The sequence below is a fragment of the Alexandromys fortis genome, unplaced genomic scaffold (genome assembly GCF_014885135.2).
Source record: "Alexandromys fortis isolate MF-2015 unplaced genomic scaffold, M_Fortis_MF-2015_v1.1 scaffold_80, whole genome shotgun sequence".
In the NCBI taxonomy this organism is placed as follows: Eukaryota; Metazoa; Chordata; class Mammalia; order Rodentia; family Cricetidae; genus Alexandromys; species Alexandromys fortis.
In genome coordinates, this window is record NW_026068174.1 from 4,807,494 (window position 1) to 4,820,383 (window position 12,890).

Below are 12,890 nucleotides of genomic sequence, written 5' to 3' on the forward strand. Positions count from 1 at the left end.
ATGAAATTCAAGAGCCACAATAACCTTAAAGATGGCTGTGCTCGAGCCGGGCGGTGGTGGCGCATGCCTTTAATCCCAGCACTCGGGAGGCAGAGACAGGTGGATCTCTGTGGGTTCGAGAACAGCCTGGTCTACAAGAGCTAGTTCCAGGACAGGCTCCAAAACCACAGAGAAACCCTGTCTCGAAAAACCAAAAAAAGAAAAAAAGAAAAAGGTGGCTGTGCTCATGGCCCTATGATGTCTGCTGAGGAGTTTCAGGGTGAAAATTAGGATCCAAGAAAGGGAAGCAGAGCCCACCCACCCCAATCCAACTACAATTTCCAATACAATCTAGCTCTTTGTAATCACTCAGAGGGCTTCCTAACACACACAGGACAAACACCAGGGTCCACAAATAGAGATGCACTCACCCAGAAAAGTTTTGACACTGCACTTGAGCATACGACACCACTGAATGACAAGGTCTATTCCTTCAGCAGGAAAAGGGCTGCCAGGGTCAAGCTCTCGAACCTGCTCTATCACACGTTCAGGTCCATGGAAGGATGAATCTGCCAGAGCTACCAGCTCTAGCCCTGCCAGGCTCCAGGTGAGCAGTGCACGGCGCATGGGCGTGTTGCCATAGAGACGACGAGAGCGCTGGATGTAGATTTCAATGTTTTTGCGTTCCAAAGAGGCATAGAGCTCCTCAATTTTTCGAGCTGGCAACAACTCCCCATGCTGCTTCCGCAGGGCAGCCACTTTGGCATCCAGCAACTGCAGCCTTTTGGCACTCTCCTTACTTTCATCTTTCATCAGTTCATAGTTATCATGAAGCTTCACCTCAAAGACATCATCCAGGAAAACCCAAGAAAAGTGCTGAACCTTTAGGAGTAGATCAGGTGGGAGTGGGGCAGGGCCTGGAGAAGCCCAAGCATGTGTCCCTCGATGTAGCCCCTTTAGCCATTTCTGAACTCCCACAGCCTCATCCAAAGTTCGAGAGAAGTCATACTGATAAGGAAACTCCACTGAGACTGATCCAAGAGAAAAGAGCCAAACCCGGTTCCGGAGGGTCTGCAGTACAGGGAAGGGGTTCCTGTGGAGGATCATCTCTTCCAGCTCGGGTAGTAGCTGCACCTCCACCTCTTTGAAGTTGAATATGCTATTACCATCAAAGCCAGCAGCCAACTCTGGGCAGTAAGCCTGCAGTGAGCCTCCATGCCGATTCAGTGACACGTTCTCTGCAGCCAGGGTAATGAACTTGTCCTCAGCAACGAAAGCTGTCAGTTTGGCTGTGCTCACCTCCAGTGTCAGGTTTAGCCGCCTTGGTGGGGATGGCTCGGGGAGATGGTCTTCTGGCTCAGAACTGGACTGTGGAGTCTCTAGTTCATGGGATTGAACAATCTCAGGAAAGACAGTAGCCCGTAACAAGTCTCGGCATTGTAGAGTGGACAAGACATGCTGGTACAGGTACATGTGATCTGGGGGGCTCCAGAGTAAAGTCAGTCCTGCACCACACTGAACCTTTAGGGTGTAAGAAAACAATCTGTCAATCACTATGTCTCTGAACAACAGAAGTAACAGGGATTATTACACATGCCTATCTGGTTCAAGAATTATATCCAACCCCAAGCCATTCCTAAGAAATCACATTAATTACTGCCTTGCTTGGTTCCTGTTAGTACTAAGTTGGTATTAAGAGTTGCCATTTAGGGGCTGGAGAGATGGCTCAGCGGTTGAGAGCATTGCCTGCTTTTCCAAAGGTCCAGAGTTCAGTTCCCAGTGACTGCATGGTGGCTCACAACCACCTGAAATGAGATCTGATGCCCTCTTCTGGCTGCAGACACACAGACAGAGTATTGTATACATAATAAATAAATAAATATTAAAAAAAAAAGAGTTGCCAATTATTCTCATATTTATGAGCACTTAGACTTTTGATCTTTCTTCATTAGATTCTAAAACGCTTTGGAAGTAGGGTCATATGTTTTCTTTGGTTACTTACCATACTACATCTAATATACACAGAAGATACTCAATAATCACTTGTCTTTGTTTCCATTCATACGTTACCATTCATCGAACACTGTCTAGAAACAAGTGCCACTTGAAACGTTTCATCGACAGACTGAATGACTTGATTCCTAAAACACAGTGTAAAAGTACTGGCCACACAGTTTTTTTGTTTTGTTTTTTTTAAAGCTGGTGCTCATGTGTTTTATTCACATTTTTCTAAGATTTATTTATTATGTATAATGTGTTCTGCCTGCATGTGTGCCTGCAGATCAGAAGAAGTTGGCCACGCAGTTTAACACAGCAACTGACTTATGAATGTATGCCCTTGTCATCCTGAAAGACAAAGTCAGTTCTGATAGCTCAAGGGATAGAGAAATTGAAATATCAAAGACACAGACGTTCTCTTAGGTTCAGTCTCTGAAAAGCAACCTCCTCAGTTTCCAAGGCAAGTGAGCTCAATGCCTCTCTCCTCCCAGGAAGACCCCATTCCAACCTGATACTCTATAAAGACACTGGAAAGCTTCCATCTTCTGAACCCTACTAGCTTTCTAAGGAGCTGGGTGTTTCCATAAAACAGTAAGTGCTCTTAGTCACTGAGCCATCTCTCCAGCCCCACTAAGTTTTTGTTACAAGGTCCCTCTGTGTGGCCGGTACTTTTACACATGAGGTCTGTGAGCTTTCATGATTCATCTGTCTCTATCCTTCAATGCTAGGGCTTAGGCCTGGCTTTTATATGGGTACTAAGAATTTGAATTCAAGTCCTCTATGATGTACAGCAAGCACTCTTATCTGCTGAACCAATTCCCAATTTTTCAAAAGTCCACTATTTTTTATATATACACCTTGAGATAATTATAATAAAATGATGTAGCTGGTATCTCCTTTAGATAACACCAGAGCTTGGGGTAGGGAGGCTAAAATGGGTATGGCTACAACATGATAGTCACAAATGTAATTACTGCAGCTGGAAATACTGAAGTTCAAATATTCTCCCTGTATTTTGCATTTATTTTTAATAATGTAGCAAAACATTTAAAATGCAAAGAAAGGAAAGATGCACACCAGCTGCTACTTTCTGAGTTTCACAACATGAATCACAAAGACTGAAGAAGGTTTTAAGGGGTAGGAAGACCACATCTGGCCTGAGCCCCCAAGCATTACCTCTAGGGAACGGACGCTGCTGTGGTAGGTGAGGGAGAGCATGGAGAGGCTGAGCACTGGCGTGGGGATGTCAGGTGCCTTGCAGCAGGGCTGCATCTTCTCTGTGACTGACTTCACAAGTGCAAGCACGAGCCCTTGAATCCCCACAGTGGAGGTCTCAGCACTGCCCAAGACAGTCAGTGTGTCCAGTCGGACCTCCGAAGCACCTGACAGAAACCAAGACAACCTGCATCCCAAGTTCTGAAACGACAACCTGTCCTTCCTCCTTTATCCTCCCTTTACTGTCTTTAGTCCCCATGCTTCCTTTAAATGATTCTTAATATTTTAGGGAAACTTTAGATGTGGCAAAATCCAAGTTTTCCATTGTCAAGAAATTACCCGTTTATCATTTACTCCCCAGAACTACATACAAGAAAATAAAAAGAGGGGCTGGAGAGATGGCTCAATGGTTAAGAGCACTGGCTGTTCTTCCAGAGGTCCTAAGTTCAATTCCCAGCAACCACATGATGGCTCACAACCATCTGTAATGAGATCTGGTGCCCTCTTCTGACCTGCAGATGTACATGCAGGCAGAACATTGTATACATAATAAATAAATAAATCTTTAAAAAAAAAAAAAAAAGATATATAGGAGCCAGACATACCTAGAATCTTTTGTTAGGTTGAACTGGAGGGTACCCTGGACTATTTAACAAGATCATGTCTCAAGAAAAAAAAAAAAAATCAAAGAAACCCTACATTGGTCTCATTCTCTTGACCACATCGAGGCTAAACTCTCTCCATCTCTGTCTTTTTAATACTTCCCAGCAATAGCTACTAAGCAGCAGCACAAAGCCTGTTATTCAAACCTTTCTAACATGTCATGCCTCTAACATGGAAACTTTCCAGATAAACGGCTTCCTTAAATGAGAAGAAGCTGACTGAGCCAGTATAATCTGCTGAGTTTACATGAGGCCCACTTCAGCCAACTTCCTGTTCCACTTACCAACCAGTGCAGAAAGAGTGAACAGGTTCATGTCTTCCACCTTCAAGTCCACCTTCCAGAGTAAGGTCACAGATTCCCCAAGTGAAGATTTCCTAGATACAGCTGACTTTTCAGATTGTGGAATCAGTAAGGATAGGATTCGAGACAGACACTGGGCACAGATGTCTGATATTTCTACCTGAAGTCCTCGAATAGCACAGTCAAGAAAGAGAGTATTGGATTGGGTGCTGGACAAACCCAGGGGTTGGTTGTAGCTACCCTAGAAAAGACAGGAAACCTACTGAAACCATGCAGATGCAGAATTAGAATACCCTGGGTGCATCGCCCACACCAAGAGCACGATCAGCACTCAGAAGCATGTCATGGGTAGGGAGCTCTGTGGGCCCCTATTTACCACACACACCCACCTACCTGTAGTGTGAAGGAGTCCAAGACAAGTGCTTCACCCCAAACATGCATATTAGGTGGATGTGGTGCCCTCTGAATGTGGGACTCACTGCCTACTCGCCAGCAGAGGTGATCCACAGTTAGGACAGCCCGCTGATGGATACTCTGTGGTCGGAGGTGCTGGTAATCTGAAACAGGTGGTAAAAAGATAGTCCATTAAGCTACCACAGAAAGGAAATAGGCAGAGTTGTAACCAAAGAGCAAATCCTTGTTCCCTTCCCATCTCTGAGCCTTACCCAGGGAGATGGAATTGAACCCCAAAGCAAAAGGTGGTGTGTCTCCAAGCTGAATGGAAATACTGACATTGGAGACAGAGGTGCTGAAGATAATGGGAGCCAGGATCTGAGGGAACGTTCTACACAGGGATAAGAACAACATCACAATAATTGCAGCTTCTTATCAATGAAGAGAATGCTCAAAGTTGCTGACAATTAGATTTTGTTGTGAATCTTAGGACTGGCAACAACTAGAAAGTAAAAGGCTAAGTTTGTCAGATTGCTACTCCTCCCAGTGGTAATCTGAAGGAACCCCAGAAAAACATGAAGTTAAACAAGATGAAATTCACACATTCGTAGTCAAATATAGTCAATATCAGCAACATCGCATGATTCACCCTAATAACAAGATCACATACAAATTACTTCCTCTGTGCAGAACAATGCCAAGACTACACAAACAAAACGGTCCTGTATATCTGACACCACACCTTGTGATCCAAGGCAGATGAGACACTGTTTATCACTTTAGTATACTTCAAGAAACGTTTGTCTTATATAAATAAGGCACTGTGCTGGGCATTCAGAATGAAAACATAAAAATGACATTCTCTTACCAACAAAGGGTATAATCCCACAGGAAGATATATAAAACAGGTTTGCTTCTGAAACTAAGATTTAAGGAACTCAGACAATCCAATATGTATTTAACACAAGATACCACTTTGGATAAAAAGAATCTACCTAATAAGAAGGTGACTTAAAATTCACCTTTTTTGCAGGGCAATGGTGACACATGTCTTTAATCCCAACAAGGGAGGTAAAGGCAGGAAGTTCTTTGTGAGTGAGGCCAAACTGGTCTTCAGAGTGAGGACAGCCAAGGCTACACAGCAAAACCCTGCCTTAAAAAGCCAAAAACAACTCACCGTTTTTTCCTTTGTTTAAGATCAGGTAAGCTAGCTCCTTGGGTCTCCAATGCTAACATAAGCAGCCAGTGAGAGAATTCCTGGTGTCGGTAATGAATGATACATGTGTTCAAAACAAGAGAAGCTGAGAGGTCAATGGTAGTTACCTGGAAATGAGAAGACCCCAAGGTTTTACTCCCATAATTCATAGCACAACAATGTGGAGAGAGTAGAGAAAGATTCTTGGTAGTATGGGTAGCACACCTGGACATTAGCCTTGAGGGAGTTGAGGCAGACAATCCGCTGGCGACTCTGGGACAGCAGCAACCCATCTGTAAGAAGCCAGAGGCAAAGAGAGGAATAAACTGTCACCAAAACTGTGAGGTAGGGGTTATTTTCTCTCACTATGGTCCCTCCTTCCCTCCCCAATTACAGAAATATTAAACTACGGAATCATGCAGGGATTAACAGAGAATGCTGGTCCTCCCTTCTCTTAGAAACAGAAACCCTTCCAAGAACCTTCTAGTAGGAGTTCAGTGCTCATCTGTGCCATATCATAGTTGGCCGTGAAGCTTCGAAGGGGTAACTGATCCTCATCACGGTGGTACAAGAAATGCAGCAGCTTCAGTGTCCAAGTCAGGTGCCTGGACCAGAGATACAGTCCACATCAGAGAAACCTGGAATGCCATCCCTCCTTCCTCTCCACAGACAAAGATACGAGGACTAGTTGTGTTGACCTAGCAGACAACGTACATTATCAACCCCCCACCCTCACAGATGAGACCTCACCTCTTCTGACTATTCATAGACAACACCACACTTGTATTCTCCATCTTCACCTTGACTTGGTCTGGCAGCTGCTGGAGAAGGTATAGGCCAGGCAGAGTTGGTTCAGCAAAGTCCTCTGTCAAATCTGGAAATAGGGATGAGTAAAATACATGAAAACCATCAATCCTTAACATTCTCAAATCCTCTCAGCCCTGCCCTCTTTGGTCAAATCCTCACCCATAAAGGCAGATAAAAAGATCAGCCAAGCAAATACCTAAGAGGACACAAGGTCAATAACATCACAGACCTGGGTACCTGGTATACTTTCTTCCCCAGACTCTAAAAGCATAAATAGTCTGGGGAATAATGGAAAGAATATGGACTTGAGTGTCAAATAACTGACATTCATTTTTACTAACTATAAAACCTCAGCCAGGTTACCTAGCTAACTGTTCTTGGGCTGTTTCCTTATTTGTAAAAGGCAGAAAATGCAGTGGGAAAGCGTACATAAAACAAACAGTAAAGGTCTAACTCATGGCAAGTAACCAAGGAATGTTAGTTTTTTGACTCAACAAGGAAATGCTTTATTTCCTCTACCTACCTATGAATCAAAGGTCATGGTGTCTGATGACTCACACCTGAACAATTGGTGAAAACACTGTTTTTTCTACTTGCAAAATAATCCCTGAGGATAAGGTAGGCAGGAAACTCAAAAGACTGGAACTTTACCTGAACAAGAAACAGACTTGGATTTCCGGCCGGGGGTCTGACACAGTAGTTGACTATGGAAGAGACCTTCATGGAGCTCAGCATGTAGCGTCCACACATCCATAGTGATAGCCCTCAGGTGCCAACTGCTGATGTCCACCTGTAGACACAGGTCCAGGGCCAGTGACAGTTCTACCAGGCATGTATCCTCCTGTGTAGGGAGTTTTGAAGTTTTAGGTCAAATTGGAATGGTCTGAAGCCAGTGTGGTGATACACACCTATAATCCTAGTACTCAAAGAGATTGAGATAAGAGGCCCACCATGAGTTCTAATCCAGCCTGGGCTACATACCAGGCCAGCCAAAGCTATACATGACAAAACAGTCTCCCCGAAACAAACAAACAGAGCTTTTGTGGTTAGAGAATCCAGAATATAAGCATACTAAACTCTTTTATATCTTATGGTCAAGAAGAAATGAAATATCAGAGTGACCATAACACTCACCAGCTGACCACTCTTCAAGATTTTGCTATTGATCTTTGATAGGTTCACCTGACAGATTAGACTGGGAAAGAAAAAAAAAACAAACCATTTAGTCCAGGGGTGGTGGCTCTTCAATCCCAGCACAAAAGCAGCAAAGGCAGGGAAGTTTCTGTGAGTTCAAGGACAGCCTAGTCTACAGAAGGAGTTCTAAGACACCCAGGACTGTACGTTCAGACTGTCTCACACACACAAAAAATAAAAACCTCTTGACCCCTTTCCTCACGAGAGCTCAATTAACTCTCATCCAGCTGTTGGCAAGGATACTACCAGACCCTCTTCTCCCCACCACTTACCCTTTCCCATCACTGTCCAAAAGAAATCTGCTTTTGCTGATCTGGATGTGCCACAAGGACTCGGAAGTGGCCACCTTGAGAACCATGATGTTTATGGCATCGACATGAATGGAGAATAGCTGAAGGAACGGGACAAGCAGCATTACTGTAAGGGTGTCATTCCTCCTTTCCCCCAAATGGTCCAAAGCCAACCAACCATCCCTGGAATACAGCTGAGAATAGAATAGCAGGGCCAGAGAGATGGCTCACCTCTCCTGAGAACTCAGGTTCAAATCCCAAAGCCCACACAGCAGCCCACAACTATAACTCTACCTCCACAGGATCCAACACTATCTGCTAGCCTATTCAATCACTACACAGGCATGAACATACACAAAATAATAAAAATGCTTAATTTTTAAAAAGAATCATAGGAGACTCACTTGGCAGAAGATCTTCAACAAGGATGGGCTAAGGGACAGCTCCTTCTGCTCCACCTCCGTGTTCTGAGAGAATGGAGCAGACAAGCTAGAAACCTTCTGGAGGTCTGTTCTGATGCGTACTTCTCCAAAGCACAATGCCACATAGTGTCTGCCCAGAAGAGAAGCCTCATTATCATTGGTTCCACCCCTTTCTGAGCAGTCTCCTCTCCTCCCTCACATCCCTCCAGTCCCTGTATAGCTCAAGTAACAGAGGAAATCTCCAGCTGTTTTCAGCGTGTCTCACAAAACAGCACTTGGACTAATAAGAGACTCCAGCAAGAACCTCCCTCCCACCTTGACTAAGATGTCTCTGCAGAAGAATTTCACTGTTAAAGCTCAACCTCAAAAATATTCCCCAAGGGCAGAAAGGAGTAAGAACATGTGGCACTCACGGCAGATCATAGCTAAGGAGTTTTCTGGAAATCCACAAGTTGTCAATTTCCTAAAACAATATGAAAGAAAGCTGTGTATGTTGGCCACTTCCTAGTGGCAATGATGGGTAGCTTTATAAAGCAGAAAAGGGCCTGAGTCACAGGAGAGGAAGTTCTATCGGCCCTTCCACTGATGTCTCTGACCAGCACTGGGTATCTTGCTCCTCATGACGCCAGTTGAATTTGCTTAGTAGTTCTCTTTTATGGGTAAGCTGCCACCCTGTTTCCTCTCTTAATCAGAACAGCAAGTTTGCTGTTTCCTGTTACCTTTCTCCTGTTTCTTCTGAACCCTGGGCTCTCTGTGCCATTTTATTTTTTATTTTATTTTTTTTTTGGTTTTTCGAGACAGGGTTTCTCTGTAGCTTTGGTGCCTGTCCCAGAACTAGCTCTTGTAGACCAGGCTGACCTTGAACTCCCAGAGATCCACCTGCCTCTGCCTCCTGAGTGCTGGGATTAAAGGCCTGTGCCACCACTTCCCGGCTGTGCCATTTTATTTTGTTTGGTGCTAGATACTAAACAGGATCCAGTTTATGCCGGCCAGGCTCTACCACTGACTGAACCACTCCAGCTCCTTTTAATTTTGAGGCTAGCCCTCACTAAGTTGTCCAGGTAGGCCTTGAACTTAGAATCCTCTTGCCTCAGCCTCTTGAATAGCAAGGATTTCAGGTGTCTACTTCCAGTTCTGGCCCTCTAAACACTTAAAACAACTAGCATCAATTGCAGCAATCCTCCAAGTAGCTCCTAGAAATAACAATGGTGGCGTTAACTAGGAAAACTACCTGTGAAGGAGGCTAAAGTTTGAAATTTAGCTAGATCCACCACTTGCCCCCACCCCAAACAACAATAAAACACACGCACGCGCGCGTGTACGCACGCGGCATTCCCAGAACTCACCACCGTATGCTGGTGCTGCTGAAACTTAAGACTGACATTTTGGATCCAGAAAAATCGGAATGAGCCAATCTTTAGTTCTGCCTGCAACTTCCGCTGACACCACCTGGTGGCCAACCGGACCACAAGCCACCTGGATAAAAATCAGTTTAATTTTAAGACCCTCTTTCCTGTTTGGTTCTAGAAAATCCTTGCAAATAAGTGATATCCTGAAGCCGGATATTTCTTGGGAACTTTCCGATTTTCCTAAAGCACTTCTCTGTCACTTACTTTTAGCCACAATAATTAGGGCCACGGGTCCCTAAATTCAAACGAAACCAGACAAACTAAACTCACCCTACAAAACAGGAAACAAAACAAAACAAAAAAAATTAAATAAAAATCCTCAAATCTTTAGGAACCCAAAGTAAAAAAAGGTCCTCAAAAGCGGTCAAAGTGAAGAAACACGTCATCACAGACTCCCTAAAGGGTCTCTCTCCGCGTCCCCACCCGCGTCCGACGTTTGCAAAAAGGCAGAGGTCACACTCGGGACAACTCAAATAACCGCTTTTCCCTAGACAGCCAGTCCTCCTGACCTCTCTCCAGGGCGGGGCTGCAGGTGCCCTTCGCAATCTGGGAAGAGGACGTTCGGGGCGAAAGGAGCGGAAAAGGAGACCGCCGAGGAGGCCCCTTCCTCACACACACCTACTCAGTTCCTGGCCTCTGCAGAGCTCCGGGCCCCGCCCGATGCTTCTGCGCCCCCTCTCCCGACGCCCTCACCTCGCCTTCTGTCACCGCAGTCTGGGCTGAGCGCCCCCTCCCGCTCCCAGCCCCCCACCCCCACCCCGCCTACTGCGCCCGACCAGCCCGCGCCTCCTCCAAACCCTCTTCCTCGTCCGGTCACCCTACCACCACCGTTGTGGCTGGAAGCCCCTCACCGGCCTAGGAAGAGTGCGCTAAGCGCAACCAGCAGCAAGACCAACAGCGCGGAGAGAAGTAGAGGCATTTAGGTCCGGGTCCGGCCCGGCCTGGCCCCGACCCCCGCCATGCCGGGCCCCGACGCCGGAACCGCACAGCGCCGCGGCGGGCCTCGGCCGCGCACGCAAACGCAGGGCGAGGAAGCCTTGGTGCGCGCGCGCAACCCCGCCCCGGCCACTCGCCGACCAGCCGGGTGTCTCCCTCCGCGCCCCGCCCCGCGCACGCAAGCACCGAGGGCCGACCCGCGGCTTGCGCGGAGTGGAGGCGTGGCTCCGGAGAGGGTGGGCGGGGCGGACCGCGGACGCGCTGGCTTGAGCGCCGCGCCCAGGGCTCAGCCTGAGCGACCCACAGTGGACCTCGCTCAGGGGTGGGCAGAGGTCGGGAGTCGGCCGGTGACCTGGGTGGCACGTTTCCGCCTCGTGTAGTTAAGGCAGTTAAGAGCCCGCCTGGCTTCTTAGAACCTGTCGGGGAAGCTAGCTAAAGTTATGTGTCCCTAGGTCAGACGTGATACTGTCTGCAAAAAATTGAAGAGGAAACCAAGACAGACCTCAGACATCACCTCATCCCACGGAGAAACGAATGGAGGAGTCTACTTCATTCACGGACTGAATACTTTTCTAGCCACGTTAGTTTTAACACGCTGCTTGCAAGGAGCCATTCTGTACAATTTAGTTTTAGGTTTGTGCGATGATCACCAAGAATTGGATCTGGGGCAGGGTGGAATATAGCAGAAGTAGTGAATATTGTTCTGTGCTTCACGAAATAGCTGGGGAGCAATTTTAATTACGTGAAATAGAAAATTCAAGGTCAAATCCATGTCAGAGTGAATTTTGTTTTCTTCGTTGTAAAATGAAGGAAGTAGATAAGGTCTGTTCTGATTATTCTCATGAGTCAGTGTCTGAATACTGGCTCACTAATACAGTACAAGATAAAGAAATCCTGATGGTTCCCAGGTATTATGGAGTATTTGTGTTCTTGGCTCTCGGGTCCTAACCTCCATACAGTCCTTCGGGGATTTACTCCGAATTTCTCTTTTGGTCTCTTTAGATAACAACTTCAGGGCCTAAAAGATGACTCAACAGATAAAAGCACTTGCTGGCAGGCCTGAGGACTTGAGTTCCATCAGCAAAACCCACGAAAGAAAGCAATAACTCCCTCCAGTCACCCTCTGACCTCCACATACCTGCAGCCTTCCGCTCAAGAGTGGTCAAGGCTCAGGGATGCTCCAAGAACTCAACCCAAAACACGGAGGGGTGCATCACAACACATCTTCCTCCTCGATTCATCTTTTGGGGGTCTCTGCAAACCCCAGAGCCAGCAGAGTAGCAACAATCCAAATGAGACAAGAAAAATCCAGTTCAACGTGACTCAGGAACTGGTGTTGGTACACACTTCTAGAGTCTGGAGTCTGGCACTGGGCAGTTTATTTTAGGCATATTTAAGCACAGCATGATTTTGGAAGGAAGTTTTCTGATGGTAACTCAATCCTGTGTGTGTGCAATCCAACTTAAAACAAGTTTACATTGAAACTCGTAAGTACATACGGCCTCTTTAAGATGCGTTCTCATCACTGAGACGGTGTTCAATATAAGGGTGTAGGAAGAATGATGGAAGTTAACATAAAATTGTGGGAGTCCAGAGTGGCCTGGCCCTACAGGTAGCACAGAGGTCACTAGGCTACTGTAAAGGACATGGGATGGGTTCTATTGACTGAGAGTACTCAAGATAAAGGTCTATCTAGGGAAGAAAGGTCCGCGTTAAACACGTAGATTCACGTGGCCTACAGATGGCACAGATCACCAGGCTTTTAATGACTTCCCAGATTTCTGGGTGAAAAACAGGTGTACGTCCCCTCTGCTAAGGAGACCACGCTGCCTGTTTAAACATTCAGGTTTCCCTAGTGCTTGTCTCTGAGCACAAGGACCTTGTGCCCTCTACACATCTATTCAAGACGTTCACTCAGCTAAAATAGCTATTGATTTTGTCTTCTCCACAAGTGTTTACTTCTAGCCAATTTGCCACCTGAAATGTTGTCATTGCTTTTTTTTTTTTTAACTTTTTTTTTCCCCCCGAGACAGGGTTTCTCTGTAGCTTTGGGGCCAGTCCTGGAACTAGCTCTTGTAGACCAGGCTG

The 12,890-nt window shown here is 46.1% G+C and overlaps 1 protein-coding gene across 3 annotated transcripts in view; it reads right to left on the reverse strand.

Annotated features, from left to right (window-relative positions):
• The window catches only part of Bltp2 (bridge-like lipid transfer protein family member 2), a 31,902-nt gene extending 21,011 nt beyond the window's left edge, over positions 1 to 10,891 (reverse strand). The window contains exons 1-16 of one of the 3 annotated variants that reach the window (XM_050128632.1): positions 10,718 to 10,891; positions 9,804 to 9,933; positions 8,871 to 8,920; positions 8,440 to 8,587; positions 8,018 to 8,136; positions 7,686 to 7,746; positions 7,203 to 7,392; positions 6,495 to 6,618; positions 6,225 to 6,349; positions 5,970 to 6,037; positions 5,727 to 5,872; positions 4,822 to 4,940; positions 4,550 to 4,713; positions 4,139 to 4,397; positions 3,154 to 3,359; positions 411 to 1,500 (exon numbers count right to left, since the gene is read on the reverse strand). In XM_050128632.1, the coding sequence (XP_049984589.1) occupies positions 411 to 1,500; positions 3,154 to 3,359; positions 4,139 to 4,397; positions 4,550 to 4,713; positions 4,822 to 4,940; positions 5,727 to 5,872; positions 5,970 to 6,037; positions 6,225 to 6,349; positions 6,495 to 6,618; positions 7,203 to 7,392; positions 7,686 to 7,746; positions 8,018 to 8,136; positions 8,440 to 8,587; positions 8,871 to 8,920; positions 9,804 to 9,933; positions 10,718 to 10,785 (3,067 nt within the window). In that variant the 5' untranslated portion in view covers positions 10,786 to 10,891. Of the gene's footprint in view, positions 1 to 410; positions 1,501 to 3,153; positions 3,360 to 4,138; positions 4,398 to 4,549; positions 4,714 to 4,821; positions 4,941 to 5,726; positions 5,873 to 5,969; positions 6,038 to 6,224; positions 6,350 to 6,494; positions 6,619 to 7,202; positions 7,393 to 7,685; positions 7,747 to 8,017; positions 8,137 to 8,439; positions 8,588 to 8,870; positions 8,921 to 9,803; positions 9,934 to 10,717 lie in introns of those variants that run through there. The other 2 variants (XM_050128633.1, XM_050128635.1) reach the window with 2 other exon arrangements.
• Between the last annotated feature and the right edge of the window lie 1,999 nt (positions 10,892 to 12,890).